Source organism: Dermatophagoides farinae, chromosome 7, assembly GCF_024713945.1.
Source record: "Dermatophagoides farinae isolate YC_2012a chromosome 7, ASM2471394v1, whole genome shotgun sequence".
Classification (NCBI taxonomy): domain Eukaryota; kingdom Metazoa; phylum Arthropoda; class Arachnida; order Sarcoptiformes; family Pyroglyphidae; genus Dermatophagoides; species Dermatophagoides farinae.
The window spans coordinates 2,180,298-2,205,574 of record NC_134683.1 but is presented as its reverse complement, the minus strand read 5'-3'; the positions used below and the strand labels follow the sequence as shown (position 1 = coordinate 2,205,574).

Genomic DNA, 25,277 nt, shown 5'->3' with positions numbered 1-25,277 from the left:
TGTCGTGGTCAATGATCATTTGGAATGATGAAAAAATTTCGTGAAAAATTTTACACACAAAATCGCAATCATTTTTGGGAGTGGATTTTTTTTTTTTTAACAAACGAAATTGGAAAAAAAACCATTTTTTCTGTTGCTGTCACCAAATTAAACACCATCACCCTCTCTCCCTCCACACACACACACACACACACAATGAGGAAATATTTAAAAATTCATAAATATGAATCATTACGACAAATGACGCTGGATGTGTTCATTAACACTAAATTTAAACACAAAGTAATTATAAATCATTTTTTTTCGCCTAAAATTGGACAATAAATACTAGCAATTTTAAAATTTATTATCATCATTGTGTGTGTGTGTGTGTGTATGACAAAAACAATATTTAAAAGAAATGTACATACAAACAGTGACAAAAATTGTGACGACATTCAAAAACGTTAAGGGAAAATTTACATTCATCTCAATTCATTATCAATAAATCATTCTGTTATATCATAAAGATCTTGGTCCATGAGTTCTGCGAACAATTTAGCTAAAATATGACCATTGAAGAAGAGGAAGGTAATTTATTCTTGGTATGAATCAAAGATTTTTTTTCCATGTTCGTATTTTTATCTACTTTTCAACATACAACAATACATCAATAAACAAATTGAATGATTGATTGATTTATTTTATTGTAAATTCATCGTCATTCAATGTGAAAAGAAAAAAATATGAATTGAATGTCTGTTGTTTTTAAAAAGGATAAAATCCATAAGTCAGTATATTAGCACATTCACATTTGTGGCTATTTGCAAACATTTATTTTTTTTTGTTCGTTGATTTTGATTGAATTTTTTTTCGTGAATTTCTCATCATTATATTGGGGTTCATTGTTTTATTAATCATGATCCAGAAATTTATACGTGGCCTACCAATGTTATTAGGCTCAATGATTGTAACATTCGCATTTATATTGTACGTGAATTTTTTTATGATTAAAATTTTTTTGTTGTTGTTATTCTATAAACTCTATAATTTTTGACATTTTAGATGGATATTTGCCATACGTCTGGAACAAGTGAATCCAATATTTCCATATATAAGCGATCTAGGCCTTCATCAACCTGTATTATCAATGTTTACATTTTCACTTTGTTTTGCATCACTTTTATTATTGTTAGTTGTCATCATTAGATATCGTTTAACACGTTATTATCTAGATATTTATAATATGGATTTACGTTGGGCAAATTATTCACTGGCCACCGGTATGATTATGGTTGTCAGTATGTGTGCAACTGGTTCCATACAAAATGATAAACCATTTTATTTACAAATTCTACATAATATATTTGCAACTATTTTATTTACTTCCGTACAATTTGATATTTTAACTGAATTTCTTATTGCAAAACAATTACCGAATCAAACACGTATATCGAATGGACGAATTATTATATTGATCATATCAATGACGGCTGTCATTTTATATTTACTTACAATGATTATTTCATTTCAAAAATATCCACAATCATTTGCAAATAGTTCACTGAGATTATGGTGGTCAACCAATGATCCAGGATATTATTGGCATGTTGCAAGTTCAATATTTGAATGGTTTATCGTTATAATGCTTGGTCCACATGTAATGACATATCGATCGTTATTTGAAACCGATATCATTAATTTGGATGAAAAACGTAAATGTTTATAAAAAAAATAAATAAATAATGTCGACGCTTTTAATATGTTTTTTGGTAAAAACAAATTATGATTTCTTGTTGTTTTTTTTTCGTTATGCATAAAAACCCCAGAAAAATGTACCAATCATAATAACAATGATGGCAATTAAATTGGTTAAATGAACAAAACGTTTATCATCATGGGCAGCTGCAGCATGCGATTCGGCATCCGATTTCCGTTTATGTTCATCATCACCATCCACAATTGGACAATTATCATCCTGACGAATTTCTTCACTATGACGTGTGTTATATGTCAATCTATATAACTGGATTTTATTCGATAAAAAAAAATTTATAAATAAAAAAAACAACTATTGTATCCAGTTGAATTTTACTTACACGTTTGGAATCAATTTTCTTCGTAAACAAACTAATAATAATAGCCAATAACATAGAAATCGAGAATGAAATGATACCAAAATGAAGGTAATGTATTTTAGTAATGATAGCTGGCCTTCTATCAACAATGTCAATTGTTCCACATGTTGGCACTGGATAACTATATTCCAATATAAAACGTGTCATACCAATTAATAGACCAATGATTAATGACCAAAATGCACCGGATTCAGTGATCCGTGGCCATAATATAGCTAAAACATATATAGCACATAATGGTGGTGATAGATATGATGTAACGCTTTGTATATAAGGAAATAATTGACTATTATGTGATTGTTCTAATATTGGCACCCAAATAACACTGATGATGACCAATACGACAACAAAACAACGGCCAACAATAATCTGTTCAATTTCATTTGCTTTTCTACGGAATCGTAGATAAATATCCACGATAAAAATTGTTGATGCACTATTAAATATGGATGTCAATGAGCTCATCAATGCAGCAACAATAACGCTGAACATTAGTCCAGTTGCACCTGTTTATCATCATCATCATCATTAACAATATTATCATATAAATTAACATTGAAATTAAAATTATCCTCTACCTTTCGGCAATAACTTTATGATTAGATATGGATATGCGAAATTCGTACATCCTGATCGACTATCGCAAACTTTTTGACAATAATCAGGATTCGAACAACCAATTTGATCTTGAAATATGAAATCAGTATTTTTTTTTTTTTTTTTGTTTTCTTTGTTCAATGAAAAACAATCAGAAATGAATCACTTACTTGGCCAAAGCATACGTGCTGCCATCCCAGGTAATACCAATAAAAACATTGGTGTAATCTTCAACAATGATGCCAAAATACAGCCAGCTTTAACATGTGTTAAATTACGTGCCGCTAATGCACGTTGTACGATGACTTGATCGGAACAAAAATACCATAAACTAGAGATGAAAATACTTATGATACCGGGCCATGGAATTTCTGGATCAGTAGCTGGTCGAAATAATTTACGATAATATGGTGTTATCGTACTACAAGATACGCAGGAATTATTGACTACTGAAGCATTACAAGCACCGATAAATGATTGACATTCCAATCGATCAGGTAAGCCATCTATAGCAAAATTTTCCATTAATTTCTCGTATCCACCAGCAGCTGTAACACTTTTCATGGACAAATATATAGCACCAATAATCATCAATGCGGTTTGTATGGCATCTGTCCATATAACTGCTGTCAATCCACCAATAATCGTAAACAATGCCGAAATAACAATCAAAATAATACAACCAATAAGGATATTATCAATATTAAGTAAAAGACGAATAAATAAAGCACCAGCATAAAGATTGGCTGATATTTTCGTAAAAATATACAGTATCAATGTCAGTACTGAAAGATAAACACGAATTCTTTGACCACCAAAACGTTTCTGAAGATATTCAGGTACCGTACTAATATTACTAGCCAAATAGACGGGCATAAAATACCAGCCAAGTATTAATATTGTATACAAGCCAATATATTCAAATGACGCGATACCGATACCAGAACTAGCACCGGAACCGGCAAGACCGATAAAATGTTCGGAACCAATATTACTGGAAAATATGGATGCACCAACCTAGAAATATTAATGATTAATTGAAACAAAAAAATTAATGACAACAAAAAAACCCCCAATCAATTATTAAATGGAACAAAAATATTTCACCAAAATCCAATGCATCCGTCTTCCGGCCAGAAAATATCCATCCACCGTATTTTGATTGTTTGTTCTTGAAGACTATAGTGCAAAAAAAAAATAAAAATACAAATGGAAAATTTTAAATTTCAAATTGAAAGCATTGCTATTTTTTTTACCCAGAAACCGATGGCCAAAATAAGTACAAAATATATGCCAATGGCTAGATAATCGGTCCAACCAATCGAAACGGATAGATCAAGTTCATTTTCATCATAATGATTATTTGATGAATGACAAATGACAAATGTTGATAATGATGATATCATATGAATCATCAATAATAACAAAAACAGGAAGATAAATTTTGAAAATTTGGATGCTAAAGTCATTGTTTTTCTGTTTTGAAAAAAAGGGAAAAATCTTGACTGCAGAAAAAAAACGATTTACTGGCAATAAAAATAACAGGATTTCTTTATGATGAATTATGATGATGATCCATTAAAAGCATATATGATCATGAATCTACAATTCTTTTTTGTCATTGATTGTCATAAAATTCCGATATAATTAACCATCCCCATTATCTCTGGCCAGTTTTAATGTGGCTTTGTAATTACAAAATTTTTTTTTAAATCTAATCTTCAAATTAATTACCACAGTCACATTGATTAAATTTTTTTTTTAATTTTTGCAATTTATTATTATGGTGGTGGCCAGATCAAAAATAAAAGAAAATTCTTGTGAGAAATTAAATGATACAAAATAATAATTGTGACACCAAAAAAAAAAAAAAAAAAAAGAAAAAAGAATATCAATACAGAAATTATCAAAAGAAAAAAGAAACCTTGATGAGAGACAGAAAAAAAGTCTATTCAAATATATAATTCATCAATACGATGTCGACATTCGATTTGTTTTTTGTTGATGATGATGATGATGATGATCAAAATTGATTGTTTTCTACTTATGATTATTATCGACAACATTCTGATTGATCATATTGGCCATGTTATTATTAATTTCTTCATCTTTAACACCATTTGTTTTCATTGTTTTTGATGGTAAATTTCTACCATGAAAATTGGCCATAAATTCAAAACCGCCAATAAAATCATATACAATTGACAGACAATTATGTGGTAATGATGGAACAAAACATAAAACCCAATCAAAATAGTTTGGCACAACAACTTGAACAGAATTAGTAAGAATTGCTTGCATTATTTTATCCACAACAAATTCTGGTTTAAGAAATTCAAATATTCCAGGATCAACACCGCCAAACATTCCGGTCGTAATGAAATATGGTTGAACAATTGTAGTATTGATATGTCCATCTAGATTAGCTTTAGCTAATTCCATTCGTAATGATAAATCCATGCCAATATTTGCGAATTTAGATGCACAATAATCACTAAGACCACAGACACCAATACGACCAGCAACCGATGCAACTGTAACAATGTGACCACTACGACGTTTAATCATATCTGGAAGAAATGCTTTAATGGTGTAAAAATGTGCCAAACAATTCACTTTGAATGTCAAATCGATTTTTCCGTCAGGTATATCGAGAAAATTCTGTCCGGATACAACACCAGCATTATTGATCAAAATATCCAATGGACCTAGCTGTTGTTTGACTAGTTCAGCTACTTTATAAATGGCTGTTGAATCACAAAGATCAACTTTATATAAATGTAAATTTTTCACATTTAATTTCTCTTCTTCAGCCATTTTTTTTGTTGTTTCCATTCCTTCTTGGTTTACATCCCAAACTATTACTTTGGCACCTAAACGTAAAAATCTTAATGCCATTGATTGACCAATACCGCTACCACCGCCGGTGATTAATATATTTTGATTTTCAACATTTTTCTTTTTCATCATCGATAATGGTATAAACATTTTAACGAAAGATTCCAATAGATAATAGATGATTAATATAGCATTTTTAAACCGATTTCCGGTCGTACGAGTGGATATTTGTTTTTGGACCATTTTTGGTATATATTTTTTTTTATTATTTTTTTGTTGACGTTTTGTTCACTTGTCAATTTATTATCTATAGAAAAAAAAATGAAGAAAAAAGAAAATCAAAAATGAGAAATCATAAATAATAATAATAATGAAGGTCACGTGTAAATGGATGGAAAGAAATAAAAATTGTGATGAAAATTATTTTACAAACATATCTCGTTTATATAAGAATCGATCAGCATAAATCAATGTGTTTGTGTGTGTGTGTGTGTGAATGTTGGATTTAGGTTTGGATTATATCAATTTATTTTTTTGTTTCTGGGTACAAAACCACACAAGCACATGAGCAAAGAGATTTTTTTCTTTTAATTTCGATAATCAATAGCAAAATGAAAACATTCTGGATGAAATCCAAAAAAAAAAAATGTATAGCTATTATCAACTGGTAAAAAAAATCAATCAATCAATTATTATGGCCAAAACAAAAGCAAAAAAAAAAAAAATCGATTATATCGAATCTATGTGTGTGTGGATTTATTTCGGTTGATGGAAGAAGAACAAGAAGAAGAAGAAAAAGAAGGAGTTGTGTAGAAAAGTGAAAATCAAATCAAGTAAGATTAGATTGTATACAATGCATGACAACAACATTTGCACAAAAAAACGATGCAATTCAAATTTTATTGATGATGATGATGATGATGATGATTATTGTTCAAAATCAAAATGAATAAATAAATTTTACATATATGAAGAGTAAATCGATGTCAATATCAATATTAATGATGATGATGATGATAATTTGACTATGAATGAATCAAAATGAAATGAGAAAAAAAAACCTGAAAATTAAATACCCTAAAATCTTGATTACGAAACACGCATGTGTTATATAGAAAAAAAAGTATAGCCATTTCATTTGGATAAAGTTATCGAGACATAATGTATTGAACAATAAAAAAAAATGGGATGAAAGGGTATTGTTGAAAATTGTTTCTAAAAATAGCATCAAGTCGATTTTTGATCATGATGTTGTTTATCAGTTTTTTTTTTGGTTGCAAAACAACAACAAATGTGAAAAATTCCGGATTCTACGGTAAAAAAAAACACTTTGCAGTGGATGAATATTTAACAAAAATGCAAAAACAAAGATGACGTCAATACCTATGAATCTATTAAATCATCATCGACATTAAAGAAGCAACAGATGAAACAAAAAAATTATTTAAAAATTAATATATTCATCCATATTCATATAGAAAGATTATGAGATTGACAGTTAGTTTTTTGTTTTTTCATGATTTTCAACAGAATTGAATGACGAATTCAATCTAATAAATCAATAAAAACAATGAAAAAAAAATAAAATGTTTGATTGATTTAAACTTGAAAATTATTACTTTGTTTTGTTTGCAAATCACATGTACACACACGCACACAATTGGTTGAAATTATTATGAAATGTAACTAACGAATGAATGAATGAAAAATAAAAAAAAACAAGGAAAGAAATCAAAAATAAAATAATGAAAAAAAAAATTACCTCAAGATGGACGATGATGATTGATTTATTTTAGTGATTTCGAAAAAAAATAATTTTCTTTATCTTTGTTCTAAGTGGATAATAGAAATTGAATTTGTCATAAAATTCAAATTACGCAAAAAAAACACAAAGTTAATTTGAATGAAAATGATGTTTTTTTCCCTTGAAGATTATGATCGAGAAAAAAAATGAAAACGAAAACAAAACAAACAAACAAACAAAAAAACCAAAGTCCAAAGCCTCGAAGCGACGATACATACAATACACAGGCACAGACACAGCAACAATTATCGTTGATAATTTGTTGGCCAGGATTGAAATTCGATGACTTTTATTTCTAGCCGATGTCAACGAAAAATTCCAGATATAAACAAACTGATGATAGATCAGTGAGAATGGCAAAATCAAAAAAAAAAAATAAAAAAAAAATATTCGATTCGTTCTCGAATGTTGTATTTGTGAAATGTATGGTTAAAAATTTCTATTTCTATATTTATATAACTACCAAGAAAATTGAGATTGGTCTCGTAAACAAACAAACACACACAGACACACACACACACAATTTATTAAAATGTTGGTATTGATTAGCTAGAAAGGATGGACTGATCGATCGATCGATAGGTCGATCAACATTGTTGTTGGCTGTTGACACGCACGTTATCGCCAAAAAAAAAAAAAACGCTTTAATATTTTATATGATATGATGATGATTATTGTTGTTGTTGTTGTCGTACCTAATTGTATGTCTGTTGTGTGTGTGTGTTTGTATGATCGTTATCATTTGCCATTTGTTACAAACATATGGCGATACATATACATTTGAACAAGATTTTTTTTTTCAAGGTTTTCTACTTTGAAATCGAAGAAGAAAAAGAAGAAGAAGAATCTAAATATGATGATTAATTTTTATTTTTATTTTTTGGTTTTATATACAATGATAAACAATGTATATATGTGTGTGTGTGCGTGTGATTGACCTAGAAACTATAAAGAAAATTTTTTTTTTCTGTTGTCGTTGTTGTTGTTGTTTTTATTGCAAAACTAATGGATTGATGGATAGAATGATAAATTCGAATAAATAATACGCTAAATGGTTATTTTGAACTGGTAATTCCACACAAACAAACACACACAAAAAAAACTCAAAATACGTGAAAAGAAATTATATTTCAATATAATACAAACAACAGTGTAGTTTTTAATTGCAATCACATATTTGTAATTCAATGTGAAAAGAAAAAAATATGAATTGAATGTCTGTTGTTTTTAAAAAGGATAAAATCCATAAGTCAGTATATTAGCACATTCACATTTGTGGCTATTTGCAAACATTTATTTTTTTTTGTTCGTTGATTTTGATTGAATTTTTTTTCGTGAATTTCTCATCATTATATTGGGGTTCATTGTTTTATTAATCATGATCCAGAAATTTATACGTGGCCTACCAATGTTATTAGGCTCAATGATTGTAACATTCGCATTTATATTGTACGTGAATTTTTTTATGATTAAAATTTTTTTGTTGTTGTTATTCTATAAACTCTATAATTTTTGACATTTTAGATGGATATTTGCCATACGTCTGGAACAAGTGAATCCAATATTTCCATATATAAGCGATCTAGGCCTTCATCAACCTGTATTATCAATGTTTACATTTTCACTTTGTTTTGCATCACTTTTATTATTGTTAGTTGTCATCATTAGATATCGTTTAACACGTTATTATCTAGATATTTATAATATGGATTTACGTTGGGCAAATTATTCACTGGCCACCGGTATGATTATGGTTGTCAGTATGTGTGCAACTGGTTCCATACAAAATGATAAACCATTTTATTTACAAATTCTACATAATATATTTGCAACTATTTTATTTACTTCCGTACAATTTGATATTTTAACTGAATTTCTTATTGCAAAACAATTACCGAATCAAACACGTATATCGAATGGACGAATTATTATATTGATCATATCAATGACGGCTGTCATTTTATATTTACTTACAATGATTATTTCATTTCAAAAATATCCACAATCATTTGCAAATAGTTCACTGAGATTATGGTGGTCAACCAATGATCCAGGATATTATTGGCATGTTGCAAGTTCAATATTTGAATGGTTTATCGTTATAATGCTTGGTCCACATGTAATGACATATCGATCGTTATTTGAAACCGATATCATTAATTTGGATGAAAAACGTAAATGTTTATAAAAAAAATAAATAAATAATGTCGACGCTTTTAATATGTTTTTTGGTAAAAACAAATTATGATTTCTTGTTGTTTTTTTTTCGTTATGCATAAAAACCCCAGAAAAATGTACCAATCATAATAACAATGATGGCAATTAAATTGGTTAAATGAACAAAACGTTTATCATCCTTGGCAGCTGCAGCATGCAATTCGGCATCCGATTTCCGTTTATGTTCATCATCACCATCCACAATTGGACAATTATCATCCTGACGAATTTCTTCACTATGACGTGTGTTATATGTCAATCTATATAACTGGATTTTATTCGATAAAAAAAAAATTTATAAATAAAAAAAAACAACTATTGTATCCAGTTGAATTTTACTTACACGTTTGGAATCAATTTTCTTCGTAAACAAACTAATAATAATAGCCAATAACATAGAAATCAAGAATGAAATGATACCAAAATGAAGGTAATGTATTTTAGTAATGATAGCTGGCCTTCTATCAACAATGTCAATTGTTCCACATGTTGGCACTGGATAACTATATTCCAATATAAAACGTGTCATACCAATTAATAGACCAATGATTAATGACCAAAATGCACCGGATTCAGTGATCCGTGGCCATAATATAGCTAAAACATATATAGCACATAATGGTGGTGATAGATATGATGTAACACTTTGTATATAAGGAAATAATTGACTATTATGTGATTGTTCTAATATTGGCACCCAAATAACACTGATGATGACCAATACGACAACAAAACAACGACCAACAATAATTTGTTCAATTTCATTTGCTTTTGTACGGAATCGTAGATAAATATCCACAATAAAAATTGTTGATGCACTATTAAATATGGATGTCAATGAGCTCATCAATGCAGCAACAATAACGCTGAACATTAGTCCAGTTGCACCTGTTTATCATCATCATTAACAATATTATCATATAAATTAACATTGAAATTAAAATTATCCTCTACCTTTCGGCAATAACTTTATGATTAGATATGGATATGCGAAATTCGTACATCCTGATCGACTATCGCAAACTTTTTGACAATAATCAGGATTCGAACAACCAATTTGATCTTGAAATATGAAATCAGTATTTTTTTTTCTGTTTTCTTTGTTCAATGAAAAACAATCAGAAATGAATCACTTACTTGGCCAAAGCGCACGTGCTGCCATCCCAGGTAATACCAATAAAAACATTGGTGTAATCTTCAACAATGATGCCAAAATACAGCCAGCTTTAACATGTGTTAATCGATGTCAATATCAATATTAATGATGATGATGATGATAATTTGACTATGAATGAATCAAAATGAAATGTGAAAAAAAAACCTGAAAATTAAATACCCTAAAATCTTGATTACGAAACACGCATGTGTTATATAGAAAAAAAAAGTATAGCCATTTCATTTGGATAAAGTTATCGAGACATAATGTATTGAACAATAAAAAAAAATGGGATGAAAGGGTATTGTTGAAAATTGTTTCTAAAAATAGCATCAAGTCGATTTTTGATCATGATGTTGTTTATCAGTTTTTTTTTTTGGTTGCAAAACAACAACAAATGTGAAAAATTCCGGATTCTACGGTAAAAAAAAACACTTTGCAGTGGATGAATATTTAACAAAAATGCAAAAACAAAGATGACGTCAATACCTATGAATCTATTAAATCATCATCGACATTAAAGAAGCAACAGATGAAACAAAAAAATTATTTAAAAATTAATATATTCATCCATATTCATATAGAAAGATTATGAGATTGACAGTTAGTTCCTTCTTGGTTTACATCCCAAACTATTACTTTGGCACCTAAACGTTTTTGTTTTCATCATCGATAATGGTATAAACATTTTAACGAAAGATTCCAATAGATAATAGATGATCAATATAGCATTTTTAAACCGATTTCCGGTCGTACGAGTGGATATTTGTTTTTGGACCATTTTTGGTATATATTTCAATTTATTATTTTTTTGTTGACGTTTTGTTCACTTGTCAATTTATTATCTATAGAAAAAAAAATTTTCATGATTTTCAACAGAATTGAATGACGAATTCAATCTAATAAATCAATAAAAACAATGAAAAAAAAAAATAAAATGTTTGATTGATTTAAACTTGAAAATTATTACTTTGTTTTGTTTGCAAATCACATGTACACACACGCACACAATTGGTTGAAATTATTATGAAATGTAACTAACGAATGAATGAATGAAAAATAAAAAAAAAACAAGGAAAGAAATCAAAAATAAAATAATGAAAAAAAAAATTACCTCAAGATGGACGATGATGATTGATTTATTTTAGTGATTTCGAAAAAAAATAATTTTCTTTATCTTTGTTCTAAGTGGATAATAGAAATTGAATTTGTCATAAAATTCAAATTACGCAAAAAAAACACAAAGTTAATTTGAATGAAAATGATGTTTTTTTCCCTTGAAGATTATGATCGAGAAAAAAAATGAAAACGAAAACAAAACAAACAAACAAACAAAAAAACCAAAGTCCAAAGCCTCGAAGCGACGATACATACAATACACAGGCACAGACACAGCAACAATTATCGTTGATAATTTGTTGGCCAGGATTGAAATTCGATGACTTTTATTTCTAGCCGATGTCAACGAAAAATTCCAGATATAAACAAACTGATGATAGATCAGTGAGAATGGCAAAATCAAAAAAATAAAAAAAATAAAAAAAAAATATTCGATTCGTTCTCGAATGTTGTATTTGTGAAATGTATGGTTAAAAATTTCTATTTCTATATTTATATAACTACCAAGAAAATTGAGATTGGTCTCGTAAACAAACAAACACACACAGACACACACACACACAATTTATTAAAATGTTGGTATTGATTAGCTAGAAAGGATGGACTGATCGATCGATCGATAGGTCGATCAACATTGTTGTTGGCTGTTGACACGCACGTTATCGCCAAAAAAAAAACGCTTTAATATTTTATATGATATGATGATGATTATTGTTGTTGTTGTTGTCGTACCTAATTGTATGTCTGTTGTGTGTGTGTGTTTGTATGATCGTTATCATTTGCCATTTGTTACAAACATATGGCGATACATATACATTTGAACAAGATTTTTTTTTCAAGGTTTTCTACTTTGAAATCGAAGAAGAAAAAGAAGAAGAAGAATCTAAATATGATGATTAATTTTTATTTTTATTTTTTGGTTTTATATACAATGATAAACAATGTATATATGTGTGTGTGTGCGTGTGATTGACCTAGAAACTATAAAGAAAATTTTTTTTTCTGTTGTCGTTGTTGTTGTTGTTTTTATTGCAAAACTAATGGATTGATGGATAGAATGATAAATTCGAATAAATAATACGCTAAATGGTTATTTTGAACTGGTAATTCCACACAAACAAACACACACAAAAAAAACTCAAAATACGTGAAAAGAAATTATATTTCAATATAATACAAACAACAGTGTAGTTTTTAATTGCAATCACATATTTGTAATTAATAATGTGAAAATGAAACAGATCAAAAAAAAAAAAGAATTCGCACATCAGATAAAAAAAAAGTTAAGCAGAAAAAATCTGGAATTTTTCCATGTTCAAATTGCAATTAATGGAATAATCGATAATCGATAATCGATGAAAAGAAAAAAAAAGGGAAAAGAAATTTATATACTCGCACATCTATAATTAGCGATCGACAACTATGGAAAGAAAGAAAGAAAGAAGAGAAAAAAAACCAAATTTTATAATGCAAAAAAAAATGTTGAAATTTTCTTGACTCGAAACGATGATAATTATGTTATTAAGTGGCTAATTGATGATTGATTGGCTAATAATGATGATTAATAATGACGTAATTTGGCAATAATGAAATGAAATTGACGATTAATTACTAGATTTTTTGATTGATTGATTGATTTAATTAACACTTTTATGTGATGCACAACCACAATTTTTATTTTGACAATGTGAACGGAAAATTTAAACATCTTGATACTTTAAAGTTATTATATTTGACATCAACGACGACGACGACGACGACTACAATGACAAATCGAATGACAATCGGAATACAACTACAATGGTGAAAACAAAAAAAAAACAAAAAAATTGAAACATCAATATATAAAAAGAGAGAAAAGTAACAAATATTTGGAAAAAAAATTCAAAAATTTGAAATAAAGAGACATCGGGAAATGTTCCTTGAGATCAATATTCAATAACAATAACAACGGAACAAAAAGAGACCAATGCCAATGTATAGTAGTGTGTTTGTTGATGTGTGGATGTGATGATGAACTAAATTTTCGTATAAGAAAAACAACAACAAAGATGATGACAATTGAGAATGAATGGATCCACTCATATCTTTTGTTTTGGATTCATTCGATTTGTTTTACTTAAATCAAAATGATTATAAATCATAAATCATCATCATCATCATCTTAATAATCGGTTTATTGAAATTATTTCAAAATGATGAATTTCAGCCATCAAATAGAGAAAAACGAAAGGGAAGATTTTTTTTTTAACAACAACAACATACCTATGTGGAATGATTTCAACACACACACATGAAAGATGCCCAAGCTTGATTCAAAATTGCAAAAAGAAAAGAAAACAAAATTGAGAGAAAAGTAAACGAATGAATGAATAAATAAATGGACAATGGACAACAAATATGAATGTGATGTAATAATCTTTATGATGATTGAACAAATTTTTTTTTTTGTTTTGTTTTGTTTAAATCACCATACACAAAAACATACTGGAAGAGGCTGTTTGAATTTGCGAACACACAAGCAAAAAAACAACCAATGTTTGTTTGTTTTCAATATATTCAACAACGACTGGCCATTATGAATTGAATTCAAAAAAAAAGTGAAAGTGTCTAAAAATTTCAATTGAATAAAAAAAAAATTTAATGATAATAACCGGTTGAGATCTGGTGTTTTTTTTCTTTGATCGATGGGCTTTGCTTATGAAAGACAAATGACGAGTGAATAATAACAATAACGACAACAACAAAAACGACGACGTACGAACAAAATTCAATTCAATTCAATCATCATTATTATTGCGTGTGTTTGTGCATGTATGTATTGACCATCGATAACAATAACAACAACAACAACAACAATAACAACAACAACAACAACAACAACAACAATAACAACAACAACGAAATTTTGAAACTCATTTCCTGATATCATTGATGATGATAATGAAAAATTTTAATTATAATGACCATTGTTATCATTTCAAGGCTAAAATTAATAATAAAATCATTATTATTATGGCTATGATAACAATGATGATGAATATTGTTCATCATGTCGATGGTTGCTGGTGTCTTCCAGAAAATTTACCTGGTCATTATTGTGGTGATCAACTTGGTGATAATTGTGATGCAAATATTGTCTATGAATGTGATGATAATGGTCGTGGTGGTGGTAATAATGGATTAAATTTTAAATTTGGCCAAAATCAACAACGACAGCGGCTACAAAAACGGCCAGTACGAAGACAAGTGGATGATTGTCGCCAAACAAGCTGTATACATTCAACAGATCGAATGCCAGCATCATGTTGGCAAAAAGTAACTGCTACAATTACTGTTATGGCTAATTGATGATCAATCATCATTGGACTAGATTTGTAATAGAAAAAAAAAATTACATTGTAAATTTACATTGAACGGAAATTTCAAAAAAATAAAAAATAAAAATCTCCATTGAAAAAAAACGTTAAATTACATTTTTTTTGGCTTGAAATCTAATTAATTTGCTGGTTTCCACTTTCGAAAAAAACCCACACACAGACACAAAATAAACAACAACAACAAATTTATTGATTCATATTTTGTCTGTTTTGTTTTGTTTTGTTTTTTTTTTGTTCAAAAAAATAATCGTAATTTCATAAATGCTCTTCGTATAGCGTTTTTATTTGATTTATTGCATTCATGATGATGATGTTGATGATGATGATTGGATTTTAAATTTGTTGTTGTGCCACATTCAACATCATCATCGTTGTTGTTGTTATCATGTCCTAAATTTGCCAGTCTATCATCATCATCATCATCATTGGACAATGATTTAATCATATCCAAATCTTCAGTCTTTTGTAATGTTAATGTTTTTTTATTATTTACAATCGATCCATTGGTCAATCGATCATCATCATCATCATCATTATCATTGTGGTCAATGTTGGTCATTTGATTGCCATTATCATGGCCATTGTTATCATTGTTTGTGGACAAACTGGATTTTTTAAATAAATTTTTTACTCGATTCAATTTAATCAAATCATTCACTGTTGATAATTTTCTTTCATTTTGTTGTTGATTATTGTTGTCGCCATTTTCACTATTGTTATTAATCTCAATTTTGACCGTTGACCTAATAATTGTTTGATTGCGTGATTGTTGCTGTTGCTGTGGTTGAATACCATTGTCATCGATTTTTTCATCCTGTTGTTCCTGATGATGATGATGATGATGATGATAAAAAAGGGAAAAAAATGAAATTTTTTAAAATCAAAAAAAAAAAAAAAATTTCCATGCGAAAAATAAAATCATAATAATCTTACATCTTCTTCCTGTATCACATCTGTAATGATATTTTTTCGTATCATTTTTATCACTGGCTTTGTATCCAATACATGAGAAGGCTATCCATCGATCATTAAACAATATGGAAGTTGAATTTTGAAATTTTTTCAAAAAAAAAAAAAAAAAACACAAAAACATACCATTGTTTCGTTGAGCATTTGTTTTGATGATGATGATGATGGTGTGGCCATTGACGATTCGACATTATCATCATTATTATTATTACTACTACCCCAACTAATACCACGTTTAATCCATTTACGCCATAATTCAACACTTGTTTTACAACGGATACCGAAATTTCTTCCTTTTTGTCGAATTTTTACAAATATTGATCTTGATCTTAGTGGTACACGAAAACGACCATTATTTGTGGTTTTTCGTTTCATACTACGACCATTTCTATTTCTACCTACAATTGATCGATTTTCATCATCATCATCATTATTTTTATGTCGAGATAATCGATGATTTGAATTTTTTGGAAATTTTGATTTAGAAAAACTAAAACTATCACGTTCTTCTCTAGCAGATGCTGCTGCTGCTGCTGCTGCCGAAGCACGACATGGTCGATGAATTCTGTGATTATTCTTTGGAGATCGATTACGAATTTTTATTTTAGATTTCAATTTAGATGATGATGATGATGATTGTGATGGTGTATCATCATTAGTTAATAATTTACTAGCCAAACGTGGACAAATTTCTTTAGATCGGTTAACATCATCATTATTGTTGTTTTTGTTGTAAGGCAATATTTTTGACATTTAAATTTTTGTGTTACGATAAAATTGATGGATATATTCAATTATGGAGATTAATTAATTAATTAATTATTATACACCCAGTATGAGAGAATTGATAATTGATTTTTCATTTTTTTTTCTGTTTTTATTTTGTTTAACTGAATTATAAAACTTAATTATTAATATAATAAATGGTCAAATAAATAAAACATTTATCGATATTGAATCACAGATTTGACTTATAAATGAAAGAAAAAATAAATAACGAAAAACAGTGAGAAAGTTGAAAATGGAAATAAAGATTTTCAAAATGATCTTGGTCATTGTTTGCCTGTGTCTGTGTGTGTGTGTATTCATTTTCAAAATTCAGCCATAGCTTTTACAATCACACGATCTATATAATGGCAATAATCATCATAAGAACCAAAAAAACCCAAAAAAATTATTATGGATCAGTCGGTCAGTTTAATGTGATATCTTTGGATTTTATTTTTATATTCACGTTTATATTACTGCTGCTGCTGCTGCTGCTACTTGATCCAAGAATCCAAAACAAAAAAACCAAACAAACGAACGAAAGATAAAAAAAATGACATACTAACTATGATGAAATGAAATGGAAAGAAAAAAAAATTCTTTTTCCACCACCACCACCCCCTCATCATAATTCTTTTCATTAGGAGTTGAAGAAATCTTTTTTTTTCTGGATCAATCATATACACGCTATGTAATGTGTATGTGTGTGTGTATGTGTGTATTATGTTCCAGAAACATAATTTTTTTCTTTCTTTTTTTTCTCTCATTCGATACACGGATATATGCTTGGATTTTTTTTCTATTCTGGTCTGGATAATAATAATAATTTTGCCTGACAACGTGGTTTTTTTTTGATTAAATTCTACCGAATATTGTGTGTGTGTGTGTGTATTCATTTACTGACTGACATACTGACACACACACACACACACACACACACACACACACACACACAACAACAACAACAGACCTAGCATATAAACTGCAAGGACTTTTGCAAATTGTCATTTGAAACTTATGCAGAAGAAGAATTGAATAAAATAAAAAAAATTATAATCCGTACTAGAAAATGAAATATAACCTAAAATTGAATACCAATACTGTGTGTGTGTGTGTGCGAAGGAGAAAGTAGCAGAATAACCATGTTGTTATTGATGATCATGATGATGATGATTAATCTAATAATCTACATACAAATGAATAAGCATAATATTACGATAACGTTTATCATGGTGCAATTATTACAACAACTACTACCATTCGTGTGTGTGTGTGTGTGTGTGTGTGTAATGGAAAGAATGAGCGGCTAATCAAATTCTTGTATTCTTGTATGATTATCAACATTTGAACCATAGTAACCATTTGGGGATAACAATAATAATAACAACAACAACAACAAGAATAACAACAACAAGAATGTAACCGAATTTTTTTTCTTCTTCTTTCTTTTTTTTCTACATAGAAAGATTATTATGATAGTAATGCCATTTTTGTTTCTGGATCAATAATAATAAAATATATAATGTGATGATGATATGCAAATCAATTATTCAATAACAGATGATTATTATTTTTCATTTGTAGTATTCATGTTGATTGAATAGATGAAATGGGAACAATTGTCTTCTTATCATAAACGGAAAAAAATGAAAATGAAATTGCCCGATTCGAAATCCAAAATTGTACAACCGCCAAATTTTTTAATTTGAAAAATAAAAAATAAACAACTTCACCGAAACGCCATCTGTTGATGTTAGGTGTAGATATTGCTAAAAATTTTATAAATCCGATTATTCAATCATCAATCAATCAAACAATTAAAATTCTTAGCTTAATTTATTAACTTACCTTAAGTATTCTCTCATTTATCAATAAAATACCAGTTGTACAATGATTGTTGAATGAAATCCATGGCCAAATCGTTTATTGATCAATTTTGATCGATTGGTATTTTGGATGAGATAATCTCCAAAGGGATCGATCGATTGATGATTGAATGTCGTATATTGTTGTAGTAAAAATCATTATATACGACCTAATTATAAAATGATGACGATGGTGATGACTTGGCGTTAAAACATGACATTTTATTTTATTCCAATTTTTTTGTTTTTGACAATTTAAAAAAAAAAAGAACTAATTTCAATCACGAACGGTGGCGCCACTTGAGCATTCGATTTTTTTTTCATCTCATATTCACATTTTCTCCGTATCAAATTAAAACACGTCAACTTAACATTTTTGAATCATCAATTAGCTCCACCCTATTAGTAGCTTGAATCAATACATTAACGTGGACGTGGTTAAACCGGCATTCAATTTTTTTTTTCGATTAAACTTCTATAGAAGTTGGTGTGCTTCTGTGTTTGTGTTAGTATATACTCCTTAAAGTTGCGTTGGTGTTTGATGTATGAATCGTCGTATTTTTTTTTTTTTTGTCTTCAATATAATCATCACATCACATTCATTGAAATACAATTTACATCGTAATCTGTTGGTTTGATATACCTGCTGTAGTTGTCGTCGACCAGATCTTCATCATCATCATCATCATCATCGCCATACATCGTCTTCGTTTTTTATTGGTTGTTGTTGTCGTGGCATTTATTTTCATTCATTGTCTTTAATCATATTTCTGGTAATAAGTTTTTTAACATCTTTATTTCTAAATTGTCATATAATAAATAAATAAATAAATTCTTTATTGACATAAACAGGATCATCATTATTTATATTGTCAAAAATAAAAATCGTAAAACAATGGTACAAATAAAGTTTGAAACTTTGGTGTTGGCCACTATATTTTTGGCATTTCATTGTACAAACGCTTCCGATGTTCTTGATTTAACACAAGAACAGTTTAATTCGGCCATTCAACAACATGATACGATATTGGTAAAATTTTTTGCACCTTGGTGTGGCCACTGTAAACGTCTAGCACCGGAATATGAATCGGCTGCAGCCAAATTGAAAAATAATGATCCACCAATTCCGTTGGCTAAAGTTGATTGTACTACCGATGAAGGTAAAGAAGTTTGTAGCCAATATGGTGTTAGTGGCTATCCAACTTTAAAGATATTTAAAAATGGTGAATTTTCATCCGAATATAATGGTCCACGACAAGCCGATGGTATTGTTAAATATATGAGATCGAAAGTTGGTCCAGCATCGCGTTTATTTACGGATAAATCATCATTGGAATCAGTCATTGAAAAGGCAACCGATGTTATCATATTAGGCATATTCGAAAAAGATGGTTCATCCGATATGCAAACATCATTCATGAAATCTGCCGATAAACTTCGTGAAAATGTCTATTTTGCCCATGTATTTCAAAACGATGTAGAAGATGTTTACAAAATTGATCGATTGGCTAAATTAGATGAACAAATCCGTTTGAATTCCAATAATGTGCTTGTTATTCGACCGAAAATCTCAATGAACAAATTTGAATCAAATATTGTTGATTATTCTGGTAGTGGAGATTTGACTGAATTTATTCGTTCAAATTATCATGGTCTTGTTGGACATCGTACACAAGAGAATATGGGCGATTTCAAACCACCAATGATTGTTGCTTTTTATGATGTTGATTACGTGAAAAATCCCAAAGGAACTAATTATTGGCGTAATCGTATACTTAAAGTTGCTCAAAATTATAAAGATTCAATGTCATTTGCCGTTTCGAATGCTCAACAATTCGCCGGTGAATTAGAAGAATTTGGTGCTGAACCACCACGTGATCGTGATGCTACACCAGTTGTAACTGCACGTAATGAAAAAGGTGAAAAATATAAAATGGAAGATAAATTCTCGGTTGAAAATTTGGAAAAATTTGTTGAAGATTTCCGTGCCGGAAAATTGGAACCATTTTTAAAATCTGAACCATTACCTGAAAATAATGATAATGCCAATGTTAAGACAGCTGTTGCCAAAAATATTCAAGATTTAGTCATCAACAATGATAAAGATGTTCTTATTGAATTCTATGCACCATGGTGTGGTCATTGTAAGAATTTGGCTCCAACATATGAAGATCTCGGTCAAGCAATGAAGGATGAACCAAATGTTTTGGTTGTCAAAATGGATGCCACAGCTAACGATGTTCCATCAGAATTTACTGTACATGGATTCCCAACAATCTATTGGTATCCAAAGAGTAAAGTAGCACAGAAATATGAAGGTGGTCGTGATCTCCAGAACTTTATCGATTATATTGCCGAACATTCCACAGAAGAATTGGTCGGTTATGATCGTAAAGGACAGAAAAAATCGAAAGAAGAATTGTAATTATACAGATATAAAAATTTTAAATTTATTATTCTACACACAAACACACACACACGAATATATCTGATTCAATACCAATTTTCTGGCCCCATTTTTTTCATTTATTTTTTAACATCCCGTTTCTTTTTTTTCAAAAATTTTTAAGAAAAAAAAAATTTAGTGCCTCAAATTATCATACAAACATTCATGCATATATGATTTATTCGTTTTTGTTCTGCTTGCCCCCATATATTTTTATTTTATTGGTATTATAAATTTTTTCACTTTTTCTTTTCAACAACAAAGATTGATTCTTTTTTTTTCTAATCAAAGATTCCATGAAACAAAAAAATTCCGCAACTTTTTTTTTTTTTTTTGTTTGCTTTGTATATGATATTGCCATCATTCTATATTATCGCTCTATTTCTCTTGGGAGATAACCCTTTGCTTTTTGCTCGCTATTTTTAAATCACTTGTATATTTGAAAAAGTGAATAATAAATAAAATGAAATAAAAAAAATTTTAATTCGAATTTCGATTGTTTTGTTTATATCGATATACTAGTGTTTATGAACAGAGTTTGCATTTCAAGCATGTTTTTATTTTCATTTTTTTTTATTGTTGATCACGAGTTCAATGTTTCAATGATATTAAAATGTTACCAGTACCAAAATTTTTACAAAAAAATCAAAATGATAATAAAAATCTGGATCAAAATCAAATATGGCGACCAATGAATATAAATATGAATAATTTTCAACGTCCCATTCAACGATCATCGATTCATGGAAATTTCAACAATCATGGAAACAAAAGAAAATGCAATCAAGATTCAAATAATATTCAATGTTGTGATTTTGATGATTGTCGATTTCGAACGGCTAATAAAGATGAAATGTTGATTCATAAAAAAATTAACCACTTTCAAATATGTAAACGTTTTAACGATGGATTTCTAATGGATTCACCTGAAGAGATATCAAAATGGCGAGCTGAACGTCGATCTAAATTTCCACGTTTATCGAACATTATCAATAATGATGATGGCGATGGTGATGATCATGGCCAGAAAAGTAGCCATCCGTATCGAATACATAATCAAAATTATCGTAGTAATAATTTTCGTGATCGTCGAAAATTTCAACGCCATTCATTTTCATCTTTACAAAAAAATCATTCGAAAAATCGTCCTCACAATCAAATTCAACGTAATCCATCGAAAAATGAACGCAAAAACCACATACCATCTACACTTTCAAAAATCTCATTGCCTACATCTGAACCTTGTTCATCATCATCATCATCACTAAATCTACTTTCCGGTTATGCTAGTAGTAGTAGTAGTGAACATTCGGATTCTGATGAATTGAAACAAAATGAACATCATACGCTAATATCATCAATGATTGATGAAATTATTGATAAAGTGGAAAAAACTCATGTCATTCAAAATAAAAACAAAAATCAAAATGGCAATAAAACTATTTCAAATAATAATAAAAAACGTACACCAAAATTATATCGGCAATCAATATTACAATATTCAAATTTAAATCTATTTCAAAAATTAATGCTACAAGATGTACGAAAAGTAAAATCTGAATTATTACAAACATTGAAATTATTGGTGGATACAAATTTCCTTGAAACAAAATAATAACTTTTTTTAATTAAATTATTATGAAATCATGTATAAATTCAATATTTTCAATTTAAAAAAAAATTCGTTTGGAAAAAATTCAGACAGCAACAAGGTAATAAATAAATAAATAAAGACAAAAAAAAAGAATGTCAACACAATCATTGAATCAATCGTGTGTACTATGTCATCAAACATGTTCAAATGATCGATTTAGAATCGAACGTTATTGTGATTGTTATTGGCATCAATCTTGTTTAACACGTTTTATTGAAGTTCGTCAACAAACACATTGTCCAGAATGTCGTGAATCATTTCAAAAAAGTGGCCATTGTCGTATCATAAGAAAACGTCGTCCATTTATGGATTTTTTCTGTACACCTGGTGCATTTGCATTGTTAACAATATTTATGTTGATATTCTTTTATGGATTACAAATATTGTTGATTATTGTAACTAGTTATTTAATGGCAGCAACAATGATTGAAAATACAATTATAGAAATTTTTATCATTCTACCAGGAATTATTTATGATTTTTATTACATTTTTTGTATAATCATTACAATATCTCTTATGATTACATTGTTTCGTTCTTGGCGTGATGAAAATCCAATCGTTGTTGTTGAATGGATATCACCGAATACAAAAGCTATTAGTAGTAGTAGTACTCAGCTACCAACAGCAGCGGATGTACTATTCAGTTCGAGCAACAATAATAATAATAATGGTACCAAAACCATCATACCAATCGTTGTTACTGGAATGAATGATGGCCATCAAAATACAAATCCAAATCGATTAACAATGAATCAATCATCATTACCGTCATTGAATACGGTTATTGTCAATATAACATCACCATGATGGTGTTTCCAGTGATTCCTAAATATTAAAAAAAAAAATAATGATTGAAAAATAAAATGAATAACAATTGAATAAAAATAGTGCAAGTTTGATTTTTCTTCTTCAAATGGTCTCAGACTGGGGCGATTCATAAGAATTATCATTTATGATAATCATAGGGGAATCAATCATCACTATATATAACATTTTTTTTTTCGTGATACAATGTACTAAAATTTGTGCTCACTTTTTTTTCAAAAACGGAAATTGAATGGCAGCCACATGGTTTTGGTGTGTGGTTCCTGAAATGATAAAATTAGTGATTAGAAAAAATTGATTAAATTATTATAATAGAAATGTGAGCACCAGCTATGGCACAATCTAAGACCATGAAAAAAAAACCGGCCAGATTGCTTCCTAGATGCTTCGTAATTTTAATTTTGGTCATATCAAATTTTATTTGATAAAATTTGGCACAATGCATGTCGTGGTTTAATAGAGACATCATTGCGTGGCGATTGACCATTTATCGAGAGAAATTATCAATTTCATCCGATGATCAATAAACTTACCACATGAAAAAAAAACTAAAGAGAATCAAACAAAAAAAAAATTAATTTTTTTCAAGACATGACCAGACTGAACAACAACGTGCTCGGATATGGAAGATGCATGTTGAATGCATGTGAGAATTTATAACCTGAAATGATGGCAAAATTTGTGACATGCGCATTGTAATTTTCTATAGAATCGATCTTGGCGACATCTACCAGAATAGTTATGAAAAACGTATTGAAGAAAATTTTTTTTTATCCATTTTTGTTTTGTTGCACATCATTTTTTCTTGTATGTCTGTATCAATTTAATCGATCTATATAACATTTAATCCGAGTTATCAATGGTGGTTATCACATTCATACATTACAATTTTTATGCATAAAAACACATAAACTTTGTCGAACAAATCATTCTTTTATTATTGAATTGAAAAAATAGTTTGATTCGAGCCGCTTATTGTTTACAATGGAACTTCAACGAAAATTACATCGAACTGATCGAATATTAATGGTAATCATTGCTGTTGGTTTTTTATTGAATACTTATGCACTTTATGTTGAATTGAAACATGAATATGATCCATCATATCAAGCATTGTGTGATGTGAATTCCGTCATCAGTTGTACGAAAGTAATTACCACAAAATGGGGTAAAGGTTTCGGAATTCTACCTGAATCGGTGGCTTTTAGAAATCCAATATTTGGTTTTGTATTCTATACACTCATGCTATTAATGATCATGGCCATTAAACCTAATATAATTGTTTGTAAATCAATAATATTTTTGGCAATTCTATCGAATTTGGCTACAATTTATCTAAGCATTTTGATGATATACATCATTCAATATTTTTGTTTAATATGTATCATTTCATATATTGTTAATTTTCTTTTACTCATCTATTCTATTGTTCGTTATCAGCTTTTAAAACAATTGAAATCAAAATCTAAATTGCGATAAAAAAAATCCACAATAAAATTCTGTTCCAATTTCCAATTTTT

At 28.9% G+C, this 25,277-nt stretch overlaps 10 protein-coding genes across 16 annotated transcripts; 6 read left to right on the top strand and 4 right to left on the bottom strand.

The window, feature by feature from the left end:
* The first annotated feature begins 425 nt into the window (after window positions 1-425).
* Window positions 426-1,925, top strand: LOC124497089 (DNA damage-regulated autophagy modulator protein 1). Of its 3 annotated transcripts, none has more exons than XM_075732864.1 (4): window positions 426-570; window positions 908-969; window positions 1,045-1,694; window positions 1,809-1,925. In XM_075732864.1, exons 2-4 carry the CDS (start codon window positions 929-931, stop codon window positions 1,844-1,846), a joined length of 729 nt encoding a protein of 242 aa, XP_075588979.1. In that variant the 5' UTR covers window positions 426-570; window positions 908-928; the 3' UTR covers window positions 1,847-1,925. The 3 variants fall into 3 exon arrangements, with proteins under 3 accessions (XP_075588979.1, XP_075588978.1, XP_046916652.2); XM_075732863.1 differs by having other exon boundaries at window positions 536-584; XM_047060696.2 differs by lacking the exon at window positions 426-570 and having other exon boundaries at window positions 608-969.
* On the bottom strand, window positions 1,715-4,389 carry LOC124497048 (sodium/glucose cotransporter 1). Its single transcript, XM_047060639.2, has 6 exons — window positions 3,971-4,389; window positions 3,822-3,893; window positions 2,885-3,731; window positions 2,696-2,803; window positions 2,079-2,623; window positions 1,715-2,005 (listed from the first exon to the last, which is right to left on the bottom strand). The coding sequence occupies exons 1-6, from the start codon at window positions 4,181-4,183 to the stop codon at window positions 1,790-1,792; spliced, it is 2,001 nt and encodes a 666-aa protein (XP_046916595.2). The 5' UTR covers window positions 4,184-4,389; the 3' UTR covers window positions 1,715-1,789.
* A 69-nt stretch (window positions 4,390-4,458) lies between these two features.
* On the bottom strand, window positions 4,459-8,338 carry LOC124497082 (epidermal retinol dehydrogenase 2). Of its 5 annotated transcripts, XM_075732860.1 has the most exons (3): window positions 7,172-7,233; window positions 6,936-7,102; window positions 4,459-5,859 (listed from the first exon to the last, which is right to left on the bottom strand). In XM_075732860.1, exon 3 carries the CDS (start codon window positions 5,793-5,795, stop codon window positions 4,755-4,757), a length of 1,041 nt encoding a protein of 346 aa, XP_075588975.1. In that variant the 5' UTR covers window positions 5,796-5,859; window positions 6,936-7,102; window positions 7,172-7,233; the 3' UTR covers window positions 4,459-4,754. The 5 variants fall into 5 exon arrangements, with proteins under 5 accessions (XP_075588975.1, XP_046916644.1, XP_075588976.1 ...); XM_047060688.2 differs by lacking the exons at window positions 6,936-7,102; window positions 7,172-7,233 and adding an exon at window positions 7,315-8,338; XM_075732861.1 differs by lacking the exon at window positions 6,936-7,102 and having other exon boundaries at window positions 7,172-7,239.
* A 284-nt stretch (window positions 8,339-8,622) lies between these two features.
* On the top strand, window positions 8,623-9,773 carry LOC142597700 (DNA damage-regulated autophagy modulator protein 1-like). Its single transcript, XM_075732865.1, has 3 exons — window positions 8,623-8,805; window positions 8,881-9,530; window positions 9,645-9,773. Exons 1-3 carry the CDS (start codon window positions 8,735-8,737, stop codon window positions 9,680-9,682), a joined length of 759 nt encoding a protein of 252 aa, XP_075588980.1. The 5' UTR covers window positions 8,623-8,734; the 3' UTR covers window positions 9,683-9,773.
* LOC142597699 (sodium/glucose cotransporter 4-like) lies at window positions 9,559-13,131 on the bottom strand. Its single transcript, XM_075732862.1, has 5 exons — window positions 11,844-13,131; window positions 10,711-10,858; window positions 10,528-10,635; window positions 9,917-10,461; window positions 9,559-9,841 (listed from the first exon to the last, which is right to left on the bottom strand). The coding sequence occupies exons 2-5, from the start codon at window positions 10,757-10,759 to the stop codon at window positions 9,626-9,628; spliced, it is 918 nt and encodes a 305-aa protein (XP_075588977.1). The 5' UTR covers window positions 10,760-10,858; window positions 11,844-13,131; the 3' UTR covers window positions 9,559-9,625.
* Window positions 13,132-14,805: 1,674 nt separating this feature from the next.
* LOC124496811 (uncharacterized) lies at window positions 14,806-15,283 on the top strand. Its single transcript, XM_047060373.2, has one exon. The coding sequence runs from the start codon at window positions 14,864-14,866 to the stop codon at window positions 15,197-15,199; it is 336 nt and encodes a 111-aa protein (XP_046916329.2). The 5' UTR covers window positions 14,806-14,863; the 3' UTR covers window positions 15,200-15,283.
* A 180-nt stretch (window positions 15,284-15,463) lies between these two features.
* On the bottom strand, window positions 15,464-17,059 carry LOC124496812 (uncharacterized). The gene is made up of 4 exons (XM_075732721.1): window positions 16,695-17,059; window positions 16,324-16,616; window positions 16,162-16,242; window positions 15,464-16,051 (listed from the first exon to the last, which is right to left on the bottom strand). Exons 1-4 carry the CDS (start codon window positions 16,948-16,950, stop codon window positions 15,464-15,466), a joined length of 1,218 nt encoding a protein of 405 aa, XP_075588836.1. The 5' UTR covers window positions 16,951-17,059.
* A 1,937-nt stretch (window positions 17,060-18,996) lies between these two features.
* On the top strand, window positions 18,997-21,754 carry ERp60 (disulfide-isomerase A3). The gene is made up of 2 exons (XM_047060664.2): window positions 18,997-19,603; window positions 19,683-21,754. Exon 2 carries the CDS (start codon window positions 19,726-19,728, stop codon window positions 21,253-21,255), a length of 1,530 nt encoding a protein of 509 aa, XP_046916620.1. The 5' UTR covers window positions 18,997-19,603; window positions 19,683-19,725; the 3' UTR covers window positions 21,256-21,754.
* Window positions 21,755-21,860: 106 nt separating this feature from the next.
* On the top strand, window positions 21,861-23,020 carry LOC124496813 (uncharacterized). Its single transcript, XM_075732967.1, has one exon. The coding sequence runs from the start codon at window positions 21,890-21,892 to the stop codon at window positions 22,889-22,891; it is 1,002 nt and encodes a 333-aa protein (XP_075589082.1). The 5' UTR covers window positions 21,861-21,889; the 3' UTR covers window positions 22,892-23,020.
* A 1,519-nt stretch (window positions 23,021-24,539) lies between these two features.
* On the top strand, window positions 24,540-25,272 carry Vkor (Vitamin-K epoxide reductase). The gene has a single exon (XM_047060710.2). It carries the CDS (start codon window positions 24,742-24,744, stop codon window positions 25,234-25,236), a length of 495 nt encoding a protein of 164 aa, XP_046916666.2. The 5' UTR covers window positions 24,540-24,741; the 3' UTR covers window positions 25,237-25,272.
* Window positions 25,273-25,277: the final 5 nt, after the last annotated feature.